This window comes from Echinops telfairi, unplaced genomic scaffold (genome assembly GCF_000313985.2).
Source record: "Echinops telfairi isolate 266 unplaced genomic scaffold, ASM31398v2 ScPeMD7_31;HRSCAF=116, whole genome shotgun sequence".
Classification (NCBI taxonomy): Eukaryota; Metazoa; Chordata; class Mammalia; order Afrosoricida; family Tenrecidae; genus Echinops; species Echinops telfairi.
The window spans coordinates 44,051,218-44,070,175 of record NW_022103928.1 but is presented as its reverse complement, the minus strand read 5'-3'; the positions used below and the strand labels follow the sequence as shown (position 1 = coordinate 44,070,175).

At 35.5% G+C, this 18,958-nt stretch overlaps 1 protein-coding gene across 1 annotated transcript in view; it reads right to left on the bottom strand.

Moving 5' to 3' along the window:
• Positions 1 to 18,958, bottom strand: part of KMT2C (lysine methyltransferase 2C) — a 270,207-nt gene that overhangs the window by 138,399 nt on the left and 112,850 nt on the right. The window contains exons 8-13 of the mRNA XM_045289870.1: positions 17,653 to 17,767; positions 8,531 to 8,700; positions 7,548 to 7,699; positions 6,175 to 6,288; positions 4,411 to 4,482; positions 2,374 to 3,089 (exon numbers count right to left, since the gene is read on the bottom strand). Of these exons, the coding sequence (XP_045145805.1) occupies positions 2,374 to 3,089; positions 4,411 to 4,482; positions 6,175 to 6,288; positions 7,548 to 7,699; positions 8,531 to 8,700; positions 17,653 to 17,767 (1,339 nt within the window). The remainder of the gene's footprint in view (positions 1 to 2,373; positions 3,090 to 4,410; positions 4,483 to 6,174; positions 6,289 to 7,547; positions 7,700 to 8,530; positions 8,701 to 17,652; positions 17,768 to 18,958) is intronic.

Below are 18,958 nucleotides of genomic sequence, written 5' to 3'. Positions count from 1 at the left end.
GTGAATGAGGGGGAGTGCGGAGTGGAGACCCAAAGCCCATCTGTAGGCAATTGGACATCCCCTTACAGAAAGGTCTCGGGGAGGAGACAAGCCAGTCAGGGTGCGATGTAGGAACGATGAAACATACAACTTTCCTCAGGTTCCTAAATGCTGCCGCCCCACCCCACCCCCGTATCATGATCCCAAATCTACCTTTCAAGTCTGGCTAGACCAGAGGACATACACTGGTACAGATAGGAACTGGAAACACAGGGAATCCAGGGCGGATGATCCCTTCAAGACCAGTGGTTTGAGTGGTGATACTGGGAGGGTGGGTTGGAAAGGGGGAACCGATTACAAAGATCTACATATAACCTCCTCCCTGGGGGATGGACAACAGAAAAGTGTGTGAAGGTAGACGTTGGACAGTACAAGATATAACAAAGTAATAATTTGTAAATTATCAAGGCTTCATGAGGAAGGGGGGAGCAGGGAGGAAGGGGAAAAAATGAGGAGCTGATGCCAGGGGCTTGGGTGGACAGATGTTTTGAGAATGGGCAATGAATGTATGATTGTGCTTTACACAATTGATCTACGTATGGACTGTGGTAAGAGTTGTATGAGGCCCTAATAAAACGATTAAAAAAAAGAAAAGAAAAATTGTCCCAATATATAAAATTCAATGTTTCAGTTAAGTGAAGCAGAAGTCTTTCAATAAAGAAGGCTGTAAGATTTTAAAGGAATATAAAGTAAATATTTAAAGATAAATACATTTGAGGGTTAAATTTCCATTACTCAGTTTTCAGTGTCAGAACTACATTATAAACGATTAAAAAGTAAGAAAAAGATACACTGATAAAGTCTACTTAAACTTATAGGGGAGAAAGATTGATTTGAGAAGGAAAAATCTCTCTTGGAAGAGAAAAATAAACAGGAAACTATTTAAAATTAAAGTGTATATAAAGTGTTTCAGTTCTCTGCATATATCTTTGCCATAAACAGCTATAGCCAATACAGCAATTAAATATTTTATCCTAAGGATTAAATCATAGCTAGATTTTATTCTGAAGATGCTAATTTTCACATTAATTTTCTATGATTTACAATTCTAAAATTAGATTTTCAAGGTCAAGATAGAATTCCTGTTTTTTTTTTTAATGAAACTTTAATAATACAGGAAGCAATTTATGAGACTTAAAACATCCAATTGATATTATGACTAAATAATGAATTGCTTGACATTATACCATTTTATAAAACACTTCAGAAGTACAAATTTTACAGAAAAAGAAGTAATTTTTAAGTCTGGTATGTTCCCTTTGCCATATCCAAACTCAAACTCACTGTCAGTAAGTCTACGCTGACTCATGGGGACCCTTATAGGGCTGAGTAGAACTGCCCCTATGAATTTCCAATTCTGTAACTCTTCACAGGAGTATAAAGTCCCACCTTTCTCCTGCAAAGTGGCTGGTGGCTTCAAATGCTGGCCTCGCAGTTAGGAGCCCTCCATGGAACCATTTGCCATGTTGTTTCTCTTAAGTCCCACTTTTAAAGAACTATGACTTGGCTTTAAAGGGCACACACCACACTAGTTAAAATGGGCATGGGAAGAGTTCCCTTCACTCCCTGAAGATCAATAATTCTAAAATTTTACTATGAAAGTACTGAAATAAATCCTAATTTGGAAAAAAGCCTCACAAAAGTTATTCTTTGAAAAATCAAAATTAATCATTTCCCAGCATGAAAAATTCCCTTGGTAATTTTTGATACATGAGGTTAAAAATACATGCCTAAGACTAATAGCAATAAATAAATACTCAGCTCAACGCACTGCCATCAAGTGATGTCAATGCATAGCGAACCTTATAGAACAAGATAGAACTTAGAACTGCCCCTATGTGTTTCTGAGACTGTAACTCTTTATGGGAGTAGAAAGCCTATGTTTCTCCTGTGGAGTGGCTGATGGCTTTGAACTGCCGACTTTGCAGTTAGCAGCCCCATGCGTAAGCACTATACCATCAGGATTCCTAAAATATTTATTAGAGGAGTAAAATAAATGCTATTGCATCCCAAAACTACACTGATTTTTAAAGATCTGTTGTTAATTTGAACAAACCTAAAGTTTTAAACGTTTTTCTACTAGAAACTATTATCAAATGTTATATTTTATGTTTCAACCAAGTTGCAATTGAAAATAAGATCACTTCAGTTTGGTAAATGACCATCTTCTTCAACAGCACTAAAAACAACCAAAACAAATAGGTCAACATTACAACATGTCAGTTCTACCTGAGGACAGTAAAAGTTTCTCTTCACACCAAAGCTACACATATATTTTATTTGATATAATTACTCTGGCATCTTTTCTGTACAAACCATTAAAAAGCATCCTACCTGCTTGGACCGAGGTCTACCAGGAGAAAACTTTCTTTTGGTAATAGCTGGTTTACCCATGCCAATTTTTGGAGTGACTGAGATGTACGTTGTTGGCATGATGTTTCCAGCAGCAGAATTGAGAGTTGAAGGGTAAGTGTGCAGCATGTCATGTGAAGGCAAGTCTGAAGAAAGGGTTGGAGAGGAAGACATAGTTGCCTTGCTTAGGTCTGATGCTGATGAAAATGATGATTCTGCCTCAGCTGGTAGTTTTAAAGATGTGTCTCCTTGGCATGAACTACCTTTTACATAACCCTCGATTGCAGGAGTCTTTTCAATTTCCATAAACCCACTGGAAGAGTCAGAACTTCCTTTCTGTTCCAGTTCTTCTTGTAGTTTTATTGTAGGCAACTGTTCGTTAGAACATAATGGAGTACTTTTTTCACATGGGATCATTAAGGTTTCTGGTGTAACAGAGACAGATTCAATGGCTAATTTTGGAGATTTTGATTCCTCTGGGGTTACTACCATTTTAGACTCCTCTGGCAACTGTAGTTCCTCTTGCTGCACAAGGGTCTGCTGCGTAATGACTTCAATGCTTTCTGTCACTTCCATTTTGCTTTCCTTTCGATCTTCATCACAAATATGCATCAGCTTTGAAGGCGTTTCCAGTTTTTCACTACCAACTTCATTAGAAATTTGATTTTCCAACTTAGGATTCATTTTGTCATCAGATTCTATAAAAGATGGAATATTCATATGAATGTATATACAGATTTAAAATTTTTAAATTATGACCAAGCATAAGACATTAATATATTATTAATCACTATTGATGCTTTGTAGCACCAATCATCATCACCATCATCATCATCGACTTGGGGAGAAAAGAAGGGGGGTATGGTGTCAAAACATCCTTTTGGTTAAACCAGGGATTAAATCACAAAGTATCCATTAAGAAGTACAATAAATAAGTTAACAAAAGTCAAAACACATGAATAATATATGGATTAGAATCATGCTTGGATCAGAACTAGAAAACCTTAAAAAATAAATCCCTGGGATTTAAGAAAATTTCTTGTCAGAATATGTTGGCTAAATTATAATTATCAATACAATCCTATTAAATACATTTACATGCATATAAATGTATATGCCTGCACATACATATGTAAACACATAATACAAATATATGTAGGATTCATTTCACCTTCATATTCTTACCAGACATTACGTGCCTATGGCGCAGGAACAAAAGTGTTTCATTCTGTTGTACAACAGGGCGCTAGGAGTTGGAACCCTGACAATAACAGACGGGTTATGTGTTTGTGCACACACACAAACACAGACTTTTATAGCTTGAGTGATTAAAAAGGCTTTCACATTATGTAGGTGAAGGTATCATTTTTATTTTACAGCTAAAAAAACTGAGGCTCAGTCGATGTATTTAGTTTACTGAGGTTTACCCATTAAAAAGTTAAGACTGGTCTAGAACACACAAATATTTTACAATAGCAGAAACTTCAAATGCTATATTCTGTAGATTCTAATAAATAACAAGCAAAGATAGAAAAGATTAACCAACTAAAAAAATTTATTTTGCTTAACTATACCCACCAATGTACTAAATATAATGACATAACTCTTGTTCTTACTTATCATCTTACTTAACCTGGACAAGTCATTAAACATAATTAAACATCTTAAATAGCTATACAGTCCTTGACTGGTATATTTTAAATCAGTGTGCTGAATATTTAACCCAATCTTCCTTAAGAGTAAAATTACTTTCAGTTACTAGATTCTTAAATATGATTGTAACTTGCTTCAAAATGTAACAAATATTTGACATAGCATCTCTTATAGCTTGAAATTTGATAAAAATCCATCACCAATATTTGTCAAGGAGAAGTAATGTGTACGTAGAAGTTGTAAAATACTTGAAGTATCCATTAGTATAGGTTATTCAAAAAGTTAATGAACACTGATTCAAATCTTCATAGTAACCATAAAGGTTATTATCTCATAAACTGATATTAGACAGAGTTAAATGCTTACCAGAAATGAGAAGATAATCTGTGTCAAGTGTTTCTGGTGTTTTCTGTTGCACTTCAGTTTGAACTTCAACTGCTGAGAATAACACATTATGGAGTCTATACCAAATAGTCAAAATTCCTTGACCACTATCTGTTCTACACAGTAATTTGAGTAAGATTTTTATTTCACTACCAACATCAGTTTCCAACATATGCACTAAACATATTAACACTGTTCGTTAGCAAGTAGATTAAGAATGACAAAATTAGGAATCTTATTATACACTCTGATAGAATTTACTATAGCTTTCTTTCAGTTTTAATTACTTTATCTCTTCACGAAACATACATTTGTAAAAAGTTGTTAATGTAACTTTAATAAATTTCAAAACTTCAGGCTTTCTGAGTACATATTTACTCTACATAATGTATAATTTCACACACAATCCCATAATTTCATATAAAATTAAAAATAAACTCAATTTCTCCCAAATAATCATACAATCTCGTGTAAAGTAATAACTTTTATCAGTACTATAAGAAAACTCAATCAATATACAAAAGAGCTTTAAAAACTTCATGGAAAAATAGCATCATCTTTTCATTCCATTTTTTCACGAACTATTTGAAGTCCTTTGTATACTGAAATAATCCTCATTAGAACTATACTACTTTTTTATTAACTCAGCATGAAACTCTTCACATTTAGCAATAGCTATAGTTAGTATTTGCAAGCCTAACTAAAGAGAAAATATACCCAAATTACTTTCAAGTGAAAAATCATTTAACCCCTACACAAAGCATGCACAGTCTAGATTACAGCAGAACTACAAATCTTCAAATGCCATTTTCTCTTACTAATTTCTCCCTTAAGCTATTTATGTTAGTTATTTTCCTAAAATGAACAGCTCCCTTCTGAACAATTTTCTAAGTGACATTTTATTGAGGAAGCTAAAGCTTTGGTGGAGGCTACATATATTTACTATAAGCAGGAGTAAGATAAAAGGCATTGCTACAAGGGCTCCCATTCTTACATGCATGCATTTATTTAAATGAACGAATCAATGGGTAAATAAATAAAAAATGGCTCTGGTTTCAGTGAATGTCTAAAGACAGGTTCTTTCAGTAATGCACTTGCCTTAGTTCTGCTGGGAGGTCTTAAAAAAAAACTACAACAAAAGCATTGCACAAACATCAGCTAACTCAAAGAGATTTTAAGCAAGATCAGAGGCAATGAAGATGATTTTATGATAAGAATCGTAACTGGGAAGAATCTTGGATTTATCAAGTGATTTAGAAGTTCCAATCAAAACAGTGGCTTCCAAGGATATCAGGACAATTAAGCTCAAAGCAGAGAGGTTAGCTCAGATTTTTTTGAGGGTGGTGGGTGACAAGGGTCCATCTTGACAAATTTTAAAAACAAAAACACATTACAATAACAGGAGCTTATTATGAAGACATCTTAAGAAAACTGCATTGGTGAAGAAAAGGTCAGGAAAATTACACACGGAATTTATTGCCCTCATGACAATGCATCTGCTCGTTCAAGGTTGCCACAGTCTGTCCTATGAAAACTGCATTAGGAAACCTTATGCCATCTACCCTACAGCCCTGACTTTGCCTCCCTTTATACACCCAAGTATAAGCTAATGCGAATATCAGCCAAGGCGCCTAATTTTACCACAAAAACTGCATTAAAAATGTGCTGGAATACGCGGCTTATGCATGAGTACATATGGTACCTTTTCTTTACAAAATGGAATACACTTATCACAAGCATTCTTACCGTCTGAAACAATTTCAGGTTTGAAGTCTTGCCCTTTGACATCTTTGCTAACAGCTTGCTCCAGAAATACCACATGGTCCTCAAGTCCTTCAACTTCTATTTCATTGTTATAATCTTAACAGAAAACAACTTTATCAGCAGAAATGCCTTAAGTATAATTTACGTTTTCCTGTTGTAAGCAAATATATTTACATTTAAAAAAAACTGGTAAGCGTAAAATGCATAAAAAGATAATTGGCATTTTACTATTTTTTAAAGGTTCTATCTACAAATCTACAGTGGTGTCTCTTATCCAGGGTATTCCTTTCTGTGGTCTCAATTCCTTAAGGGAGATCTCAATCCAAAGTATATTAAATAGAAAATTTCAGAAAGCTTTAAACTATAAGCCACTTGAGTATCCTGAAGAAATCTTTTACTGTTCCACTCCATCTCACTCAGGGTGTCCCTCTCGCTTACCCATACTATGTACCTTATTTGCCACTTAGTAGCTGTTTCACTTACCTCAGACTGACATTAGTGGTTATCATAATGAATATATAAATTAAACAAAAAAAAAAGAAAAAAGAAACAAAAAAAAAAAAAAAAAAAAAAGAACATAAAACAAACTCACTGCCATTAATTCAATTCTGACCCACAGTGACCCTACAGGACAGGGTAGAACTGCCCTTATGGGTTCCCAAGATTGTAAAAGAAGAGTAGAAAGCCTAATTTTTCTCCTACGGTTTGGAACTGCTGGTTAGCAGGGTTAGGTAAACCCCTTACCCATGGTTAAATCAGACTTTAAAAATTGCCAATTAATACTGATAAAAATGAAAAACCAAGTGGTAATAAGTCTTACACATTTAGAATCTTACCCTCATAACTAGCAATATATATTCCATATTTGAATAATATTTTGTGTTCAAGATACAAAATTTACCATTTAAGAGGGACATTATGAAACTAAAACCTGTTTTTTTGTTTTTTTCTTTTGAGTCTACCTCTTCTTTTTTTTAAATCATTTTATTAGGGGCTCATACAACTCTTATCACAATCCATACACACATCAATTGTGTAAAGCGCATCTGCACATTCATTGCCCTCATCATTCTCAAAACATTTTCTCTCCACTTACTAAAACCTGTTGAAAACAATATAATCCTGATTAGGAAAAGCAAACTAAGTCACATGCCTAAAGGCTGCAGAACTTTAATTGTTGGCTTAAACACTGAAATTCAAATATGAGAAAATTATGCTACTACACTTAGAAAACAAGTTGAGAAAGTGAGACTATGATGGGATCTGATATATAGTATTCCCTCAATATCATTATGAAAATTATATATTGTTGATTAATACAGCTTGCTTAAAAAAAGCAAAATTCTTAGGCTTACCTGTACTAAGTCCAGTCATCTCCATTTCATCCCCTGGCTGTATAGAATGCAGCTCTGCTGTTAACTGCTTGCAATACATGCAGATATATTCTTCTTTTAGCTGAGAATCCAGTTCATAATCTGCTGGCTTGTCACATTCTAAATGAACCCACCTACCATGATAAATATATTTAAGTAAACAAATTCAATTTAAAGTTGATATTCAGAAAAAGAGACAAATTGTTGAACTGGTAAGGGAGGGAAGGGTAAAAGAAGAGAGATAGGTTATAAACTACGCCCATTGCTATCAAGTTGATTCTATCTTATCTTAACCCTACAGAACAGAATAGAACTCCTTTATAGTATTTCTGAGATTATAAATCTTTACAGAAGCAAGGTTCCACATTATTTCTCTTACAGACCAGCTGGTGGGTTTGGACCACCAACCTTGTGGCAAGCAGCCTAATGGCCAATTCACTGCTTCACAAGGGCTGCAAGGGGTTGGTAAATGACAAGGGCTTATTTAAAAAAGCTTTGGCATTTTAAAATGTCACTAAAGATGCACATTTCTAAAGTATTTCATTTTTGTCCTATTTATGCTTATTTTTGTCATTTTTGCTTTTGCCTTTCAGACACAAAAACAGAATTTAATTTCATCGAAACGAGTAGTCAAGCAATCCTAGAAGTATAGTGGGTTACACTTTGGACTGCTAACTCCAACGTTAGCAGTTCAGTGACATGTTACTCCACAAGGGAAAGATGAGGCTTTTGTTGTCGTAAAGACGGATAGTCTCAAAAACTCTAAGGGACAGTTCTACAGGGTTGCTGTGAGTTGAAACAGACACAATGCAATGGCCGTGGGTTTTGGTTCCTATCAGCAATCCCTACTACAGGGATTACTAAAGTAGCAAAAGCTTGGAGCTCAAGAAGTATACAGGAAGGCAAAAAATCACAGGGATAAAAGAATCTACAAAACAATTTAATGGAATAACTTTATCTCTTACCTTTTACACATATTACAATGAAGCATGTCTTCCTGAAATTCTGGATGAAAACACTTCCCACAAAAAGGACATAGGTTATCCTGTTGTTGGTAGCAACTGTCACATACTAGGCAATTGTGGTGCCACTGAGAACTAGATCTTGTGCCACATTCTACACATATTCGGCAATTCTGTACACCAAAAAAAATTGTTATGGATAAAATAGTTTATTTCAATTTCTATACAAACCTTTAAAAAAATGAGGCATTTGTGTATTACAAATTAAGCTTTAATTTTCACCATGCTAATTTAGGATGTTTTTTTTTAAAGCAACTTGTGATGAAATGTCTGATGTGACATTACACAATTTGAACTTGAACCTCTGAAAACATGTACACAGGTACAGATCCAGAAACAAACATACAGAAAAGGGAGAAAACCAAGAACCCTGCAAACCTAAAATTTCAAAGAAGCAGCATATTCAGAAATCAGGAAGTAACTTTTATAAAATAAGTCTACTCAATGTAGTACTGCACACAAAATTGGCCTGCTAAGATATCTATCAGATTCTGGTTAGTTTAGGACTTAAAAACAAAAATATGCACTAAAGAAATAGCATCCCACCTGACAAATGACCTGGTACATGAAATGGTAAAACTACTCCACACCCAAATTCAATGATAACTGTATTTTTAGGATGAAGAGTGGCCTATCCTTGCCAAATGGAACGATCTGTGAAGTAAAAGCTCTACCAGAAGTCAGGTAACAAGCCTGTGTGGTAGACAGCCTTACATTTTGTGTATAGTGATGATATTCTGTGGGGCTCTCATTACTCACAATGTCCTACTTTAAAACACCAATACAAGCTACTTCATTTTTTTCGAGCTGTCTAGTTGATATAAATGAGGTGCTCACTCAAAAGGAGAAAAGAGCACAAACTATATATTGATGCAAAATTCCTGAGTAAAATTTCAGCAAACACATTATAATATCATCTTAACAAAATAGGTTTAATGCCAGAAATTCAAGGATGGTTAAATATTAGGGAAGCTACTAAACAAAATTTAACATATTGAGGTGTGAGGAGAAAAAAATTATTGCAATAGAAAAAAAGAAAACCAAAGTCTTAAAATTCTTGACAAAAATTCTTTTTTTAAATGGATGAGTATTTCTTTGTGCGATAAAGCCTATAAATCTTTGCTCTAAAGCCAGTGTCTTATTTATTAAATTTAGTAAAGAAACCCTAGAGATACGATTATCAGGTTCAAGAACAAAGTAAAGATAGCTACTAACTCCACTACTATTTAACATGGTTCTGGAGACAGAATAAACATCCAGAGGTACAAGAACAGAGAAAGAATAACACAAAACTCCAAATAATATATGACAAAATTAATGCAATAAAATAATAAAAGTAGTACAATATAAAATTAAAAGACAAAAACTAAAACTAAAAACCTAAGTCACTGGCACTGAGCAGATTCTGACGCATAGTGACCATAAAGGATAGTGTAGAACTGTATGGGTTTGTGAAACTGTGACTCTTTATGGGAGTAGAAAGCCTATGCCACTAGGAGTCCACATAAAATTAGCATTCAAAACCCAATAGAATTCATATACACAAATAATTGTGGTATATTGGAGTGGCTTATGCATTGGGCTAACTGCAAGGATTGTAGTTTGATCCCACCAGAAGCTCTGATGTAGAAAGATGAATTTTTTTGCTCCCATAAAGATTTACAAGCCTGGAAGCATACTGTCCTTTAGGGTCGTTATGAGTTGGAATTGATGCAATGGCAGTTCAGTTTGTGTTTGGTTGGAAGGATATAACAAGAACACCCCATTCACAAGAACAACACTACAAGAACAATATTACAGATGAACTACAAATATTCACAACATAAAGACATTAGAAAACACTCCTTCCTGAAAGACACAATATTAGACATAAGCAAATGAAAAAATAAATACCCCTTGTTTTTGGTTAGGATGTCTTAAACATTAAAATGCCAATTCTCTTGGCAAACTGATCTCGAAACTTATATGGAAAAATATACACACAATAGGAAAAATATGAAAAGAAAAAGCTCTCAGGGGAGATCAGCACTACTAGATACTCTAAAACCTCTATAATTTGTCTGATATTGATTAGTCCAAAGTCTCTATAATTATTATGCTATTTTAACAGTGTGATATTGGAACATGCATCAAACAGACAGATGCATGGAATAGAAAAGAAGTTGAAGAAATGCACTTAACCAAAATGAAAGCTTTAAAATACTACAAAAGTGAAATTTCAAATTATTAAGGAAAAGTGCCTTTTCAATGAATGTTCTTTTGAAAACTGGATAGCCAATTGAAAATGATACATCATAAAGGACGTGAGGATTAACTGCTATCTTTGATGTAAGAACATAAAGAAACATAACTATATCTTCAACAAGGTGGATTGACACGGGGGCTACATTGATGGGCTTAAGCATAACACTTGTGAGGATGGCACAGGATCCAGTGTTTCGTTCTTTTGTACACAGGCTCTCTATGATGCGGAACTGAGTTGATGGCACCAATTATAACAAATATATCTAAATGCTTATCATAAAAATATACCGAAGATAGAGAAACCAGAAACAATAAAATTAGTTATCTGTAAGAAGTGAGGGAAAATGGGTAGAAGAGCAATGAAGGAGTGACACTTTAAATGAATGGAACTTTTTGTATAACTTCGCTTTCTGAAAGCCTGTTAACATCCTCTATCTTTAAAAAAAAAAAAAATCCTAAGTAAGGGGCAAGTTCATCTAACAATGAAAGCAAACCGAAGTAGGTTCATGTGTTTGATTGAACAAACAAGTAAAAGTGTTAAAAGTTGTTGGAACTTAGGATTCTTATTACAGAATCGACATAAAAGAATGGGATAAAACTTTAAAAATACACATGCGTGCGCGCGCGTGCACACACACACACACACACACACACACACACACACACCCCACCTCCTAAGGAGTCCTGGTCAAAGTAGTTAAGTGCTAGTGTGCTAACTGAAAGGTCAGTGTTTTGAAATGACCATAAGATGTTCTGTGAGAGAAAAATGTGGCAAACTGCTTTTTCAGCCTTGGAAACCTATGTGCAGCGGTCCTCATGGTCACTATGAGCCGGAGTGTACTTGGTTGGAATGTTTTTGTATGTGCATACTATGGGTGTATGTACATTTGCATGTATCTGTGTGTGCGTGTATGTGTATGTAGGTATAAATTTATATTCATGCACACTACTACTAAGTCCAGCGTGCTGGAGAGGGTGAGCAGCAAACATCCTATAACAGAAATGAGCACATGTAGCCCATTCCTCCATTAATGGAGCCTGAGCTACTTGTTGAAAAGAAGAAAAGGCTGGACAGAGGTAAAAAGTGAACTTGTAAGATCTTATTATGCTAAAGCAGTGAAGTGCTCCAAAAACCAAAACCTAAACTGAGCGCATGCTGAAGGACTCAGAAGTCAGCTTAAGGCCATAGTTATTCTTGGCGCCACTGAGTCCATTCTCTGTGAAAGAGCTGTGTTGTTTCTACGGTTTTCTTGCCTGCAATCTTTAGAGAAGCAGAGCACCAGGTGTTCTTCTGCAAAGCTGTTAGGTGGATTCAAATTGCCAACCTTCAGATTAGCAGCTGAGTGCTTAACCTGGGCTCCTTTGAAGGGTTAACAATGGGCAAAATATGGGATAATACAAAATACCAGCAAGTAATGATTTATGAATTATTGAAATAAGAATTCATATAAATAATATAAAATTTAATATGTGGGAGAAGGGAGGACTCCTTCCTTATAGATTGTGGAGTGTTGGAGTGAGAAAACAATTTTACCAACATGCAAATTTCAAACAGCCAATGGTTCCTAAAATCTAGGATGAAATTTTGATGAAGGACAAGATATTCATGTAGTCTTAGTGTCTCCCCAGAGCCTACTTCATTATATACAAGGAAAGGGGGCAACTACAATAAACTAAACAAAACATAAAAACAGTGGAGAAATGTGCCAACAGTTTAATGAGGCAATCAGAATTGACATCACCTAAGGAGTAGTCCTTTGACTTTGGTGTAGAAGGGACCAGTTAGCAGACATCAAAGAACTAAAAATCATATCAGTGGGTGCCCACCTTCCTGATATGACCACTGAAGACAAACGTGTGCATAAGCAAATGTGGTGAAGAAAGCTGATGGTGCCCGGTTATCAAAAGATAGAGCATCTAGGGTATTAAAGGCTTGAAGATAAACAAATGGCCAACTAGCTCAGAAGCAACAAAGCCCACATGGAAGAAGCACACCAGCCTGTGACCATGAGCTGTCGAAGGGATCGGGTATCAAGCATCAAAAAACAAAAAATATCATTGTAAAGGTGGGTGAGTGCAGAGTGGAGACTCAAAGCCCATAGGTAGGCAACTGGACAACCCCCTTACTGAAGGGTTGTGGGGAGGGGATGAACCAATCAGGGTGCAGGGTAGCAACAATGAAACATATAACTTTCCTCTAGTTCTTGAATGCTTCCTCCCCACCACTATCATGATCCCAATTCTACCTTACAAATCTGGCTAGACCAGAGGATGTACATTGGTACAGATAGCAACTGGAAACAGGGAATCCAGGACAGATGACTCCTTCAGGACCAGTGGTGAGAGGGGCGATGCCTGGAGGGTGGAGGGACTGTGGGTTAGAAAGGGGGAACCGATTACAAGAATCTACGTATAGCCTCCTCCCTGGGGGGTGAACAGCAGAGAAGGGGGGGGACGTCGGACAGTGTAACTTATGACAAAACAACAATGATTTGTGAATTATGGAGGGTTCATGGGGGGGGGGGAAATGGGCAGCTGATATTAGGAGCTAGAGTAGAAGGCAAATCTTTTGAGAGTGATGAGGGCAGCGAATGTACATATGTGTTGACACAATGGATACATGTATGGATTCTGATAAGAATTGTACAAGCCCCCAATAAAATAAGTTTTTTAAAAAAAGCAAATATGTGTTCATTGAGTACTAAAATTATATTTTAAACATTTTTTATGACTATTGAAATCCATAACAAAAGTCTGAATTTCAAATCACTTCAGGAAATAAAAGGAACAGAAAATAGAGGAAAAAAAGGCTTATAATAAGCAAGCATCTCAACTACAAATATCAATTTAAGTAATTTACGTGAACTTTTCAAATATATGGCTAACATAATACAAAAGGATCCCAAATGCAAAGATGTGAATAGGTAATATTCAACTAGTGAACTAAAACGCTATGACAATATTAAAAAATACAAAAACCAAAGCATTACACAGGAAAAATTAAGTATATATATGTAATACATATTCACACACACCTGATGTATGTAAAAAATGGCTATCTTGACAGAAACCATAATACTGGTTAAATTTATAAATTTATTTAATCAATTAGTAAAAATATAAGGAAAATGTTTTAATGAAATAAAACTAACAAACTTTTAAAAAGTGTTGGCTGGGGGAAGTAGTACATGAGAATTCTCTGTACTTTGTATGAAATTTTCCTGTAAACTTAAAACTGAGCATAAAATAAGCTCTATGGTGCATGTTTATCCAAGAAATTTCTAAAGGTTCCTGGAAAAATTCTATTATCTTTTAGCACCATTTTCCCACTAATTTTTGAAGCACTTCTCTATACATATGCAGTGTATTTCTAATATAATAAAATATTCATGGAAAAGCAATCTGATTAAATTAGCTGATTAAATACAAATAACCAGAAATTAACATGCTTAAAAATAACCCCAAAAAAATATATATTAATGACTATTAGGGTCAGGTATAAAGTTATGAATAAAACATGTTTGGGCATAAAGGCAGATTTATTATTTTGAATATTGTTTTCCCCCAGGAAATAATTTTAATTTTTAATGTTATGGTTTCAGAAAAAAGACAGAGGCACTACTGAAGTGGAGATAGAAGTCTAAGTGACAGACTTCGCAAACAGCAGCATTACCAAATACACCTGTAACTTTTTCCCCCCCATTCTAAAAATCAAGCCAGAGAAAACACAAAACTACCTCCTTATCCAGACAGAAAGTCCAATCCGAGCTGCCTGAGAGAGCATGGTATTAAGGTACTTCACACCCTCCAGCCTCTCTTCAGTCTCCCACTCCTGGGAGCAAGGTTGCCCAGAGGCTCTCGGTTCTCTCGGTGTGATAGCTAGCCCCCAGTCCTCTAATCAAAGCCCCACCCCAAGGTCACCTGGATAGTGCTGGATAGTGCTACTTCACCAGTGTAGAACGTTGTGAGGCTTCCAGTTCCAGGTGCCAATTCTTACCAGAGGGCTGGGAAAAGGGTGGGGCATCAGCTCAGCTGCTCAAGGTCCCACCATACACCATTCTCCAGGTGCCTAGTAAGACCATCTTTCTTTTGGAGGGCTGGACATTTTTCCTGGATTTTTGAACAGTAACTTGAAGGGCAGATAGGGCCTCTCTATAGCCATGAAGTAACCTTCCTTTCCTCTCAGACCAACACCACCCTTTCCATCTCAGAAGAAAATTCACAGAAATCCGCTGGCCTTGGAACCTTTCAACTTCAACAACTCAGGAAGCCTAGGCCCGACAGCTAGCTACCCAGAAAGAGTTTCTACCAACCAACTAGAACCTACCTTCTTCAATTAGCACAAGCCTGAAGCAGGGCTACAAGCTTTCTAAGAACTAAAGAAATTCATGAAAATGCTAATTTAAAAAATTACTATAAAATTTAAGTGGCATTCAAGATTATGAGATAGGAAACAAGGCTTTTAATCCCATTCTGCTAGCAGAAATAAGAAATTTCACAAAATTTACTTAGCAAATAGGCCCTTCACCAGCTCTCAATGGAGAATTTATTAGTTTACTTGCAAAGTGTAGATTTCACAGGAAACACGTGAGCTACTTTCATGAGTCAGTTTTTTCAGAGAATATTCAAAGAAAGGTGACCATAAATATTGTTTATTATTTTTCAAATGGAGGGGGAAAGTTTTAATGAGTGCATTGAGGTAAACTTTAATTATTCTTCCCTTCTAATTTCACTTCAAGAAAATTATCTTGTGTTTCTGTATACAAGTAATACTAAAATTTACCATTGCTCTGGATTTAAGACTCACAGGGCCTGTATGTGACAAAGGAGAAGTGCCCCACAGAGTTTTCTTGACTCTACCGTTTATGGAAGGAAACTACCAGATTTTTCTACCCAGGAGGCACTGACTGGGTAGTTTTGAACCAACAACCTTTTGGCTAGCAGCCAAGTACTAATTGCTAACTACCATGAGACCCTGTGTTGTTGCTTACTTGGCACTACACAATTGTTCTCCATTAAGAAGAGTTGTCAACCAACCTACAGAATTTACTGTCTTAACAAGTAGCATAAAGAGACACACCTGGAACAACTCAGCATCACAAAGATATACACAGATACAAAAATTGACAGAAGTACAAATCACTGACTAATAGAATAATCTGAAAAAAATTTAAATTGCAAATAAATCTTAGTAAGTGTCCTACCAAACGTAAAGCCTTATATCTTAAACAATAAAGAAATTGGAAATTTTTATAGTCCCTTATATAAATGAGTAAAAATCTCTTTATTAAAACTATCCTGGATGATGGGAGGTAAACAGAAGAGCTATGTATATGATTGCAAATATTTAATACAGTGTATATATAAATGCATACCCAGATAAATATAAATATGTAAAAAATAAGGGACCTAAAGGCTAATCAATCAAAATAATATTTTATGTATGGATTATAAATCAATGGACTTTGAAAATTTATAAGCTATGAAGCATATGATGCTTTCTTAATAAAGTTCATAGCAGGACTATTTATAATAACCTCAAACTGGAAACAGCCCAAATGTTCATCAGCAACTGGTTCAATAAGCAAATTGTTGTATCTCTACTATTCAGCAATTAAAAAATAAATCACTACTGACATACAAGGGATTTCAAAAAGTCCATAGCATTATTCCATTATTTTTCCATTCAATTTATTAAAGAACTTGTTAATGTCCCATCAGAATACAACAACAGATGAATCTCAAAATAACTATATTGGATTAAAGAAGCCAGATGAAAAAAATAGTATATACTGTATGATGTCATTTCTAGAAAATGTAATTCTAAAAACTCTAGAATAACCAACCTATAATGACAGAAAATAGACTGACTGCGAAGACAGGGGATGGGAGGTGGCAGTAGGAAAGGAAGAATTATCTACCTTGCAAGTCTGGCTAGACCAGAGGATGTACACTGGTACAGATAGGAACTGAAAATACAGAGAATCCAGGGCAGATGATCACTACAGGACCAGTGGTGTGAGTGGCGAACCAAGGAGGGTAGAGGGAGAGTTGGTAGGAAAGAGGGAACCGATTACAAGGAACTATATGTGACCTCCTCCCTGGGGGACGGACAACCGAAAAGTGGGTGAAGGGAGATGTCGGACAGGGCAAGATAGGACAAAATAACAATGTATAAATTATCAAGGGCTCATGAGAGAGGGGGGAGCGGGGAGGGGGGGGGGATAAATGAGGCCCTAATGATGAGGGCAATGAATGTACAAATGCACTTTACACAATTGATGTGTGTATGGATTGTGATAAGAGTTGTATGAGCCCCTAATAAAATGATTAAAAAAAATAAAGGAAGGAAGAATTACCAAGGTGTACATGGAAACTTTTGGGGGTAAGGTCATTACGTATTTTGATACTGATGGTGATTTTATGGGTGTGTATAACTCCAAAAACCAAAATCACTGACAGCTGTCAAGTCAATTCTGACTCACAGCAACACTACAGAACAAAGAACAGCTCCTGTGAGTTCCTGGTATTGTAAATCTTTATGGGAGTGTACATTCTCATATTTCTCCCTGGGAGTGCTGGGAGGTTTGAACTGTTAACCGTGTTGTTAGCAGCTCGAATATAACCGTACACCATCAAAGCTCCCTATGAGTGTATATGCATGCATCAGAATACAAAGTTTAATTATGTGCTGTTAGCTATCAATTACGCTGCAATTATCTGTTTTAAGTTTGCAATAATGTATAGATTTGAATAGGTATTAGATTTGTCTGCTCTATATAAAACATGTACATTACATTTTCCTTAAAAAATAAACTTACTTTGCATTTCCAGCCATTTGTTGGTACAGATTTCATAACTGGTTGAAGACAAAAAGTATGATACCCTTTGTCACACGTATCACACACTAGCATCTTGCTATCTTCTCCAGATTGTCTAAAAAAATAAGATAGCATTAATTATGCCTTATATTTAAACTTATGTTTTATAACATAAGTAACCATGAAGAGAATTGATCCTGCGAACTACACAGTTAATAAGTAACTCAGTATATATTCTGCCTCTGCATAGATAATGTTAGAGATAAGCACCCCAAAGGATGAGGCCAATATCTTCCTACCGTCCTTAAAGGAGTATGCTTACAGGACTCCTACAGTTAATTTGCTTTAGTCATTTCAGGATTCCTACAAAGGAGGAGTTAAGGAAAGATGCACAAAGTTTGAACCTTCCTTTTTAAGACATCTGAAACCCATCCTTTCTTGGAGAAGGTGCTACAACTGCTAAGTTGTGCTACATGGGGAAGAGCAAATCTTGGCACCAGAGATTGAAAAGATTTTGTAATGGAATGGAAAGATCAGATTGGGCATGAGGCTTGTGTTTGCATTCAATTCAGACTGCTGTCTCCTTGCTGGGTGACTTCTAGGCAATTTAGACTTAAACTCTCTCAATCTCAAATATAAAATGGGAACAATAATCCAGGAATCCTACATGAATTAAATATAACGCTGTTTCAAGAGTTTAGTGCGTCCATTAAATAAGAAGTGCTAAGTAAATATATATTAAGAATGATAACCATGTTATCATTATGAATATTAGTAAAAAACCTAAATTTTTCCCTAAACATTAATCTATTCCAAAGATTAGAATCTATTCCTGCCCCACAGTATGGTCTCTGCTTTATTCTTAACTATTAATCATAGTCACTTCCAGACACTAAGAATTTAATTCAAGAAGAAGGTAACAACAAAACAATATGGGGAATAAAAGAAGCCAAGTTGAGACAGGAATCTCTGAATGAAATCTAGGGAAAATTAGAAGTAAAAAGGAGGATGGGTTACTTGGCCTCCAGTTATTCATTAGTAAATTCAAATAGATTCTACATGTAAAACTGAATGTTTTATCTCTTTAGCTTCACAAAAGATCTTGGAACAAATCATCTTTTTAAGTTCTCTTATTCTTTCCCAAGATATATAGTCCTGTCTGCTCTAGATAACACTAAGATAATAAGGACACTTTTATTATCAAATTCATTAAGTAATAAGAGATTGATCATAGCCATGCTGGGCATTATTGTCTTGGTTACAGAAACCCCCAGCTTAATTATTTTAAATTGTTAACACCATTCAT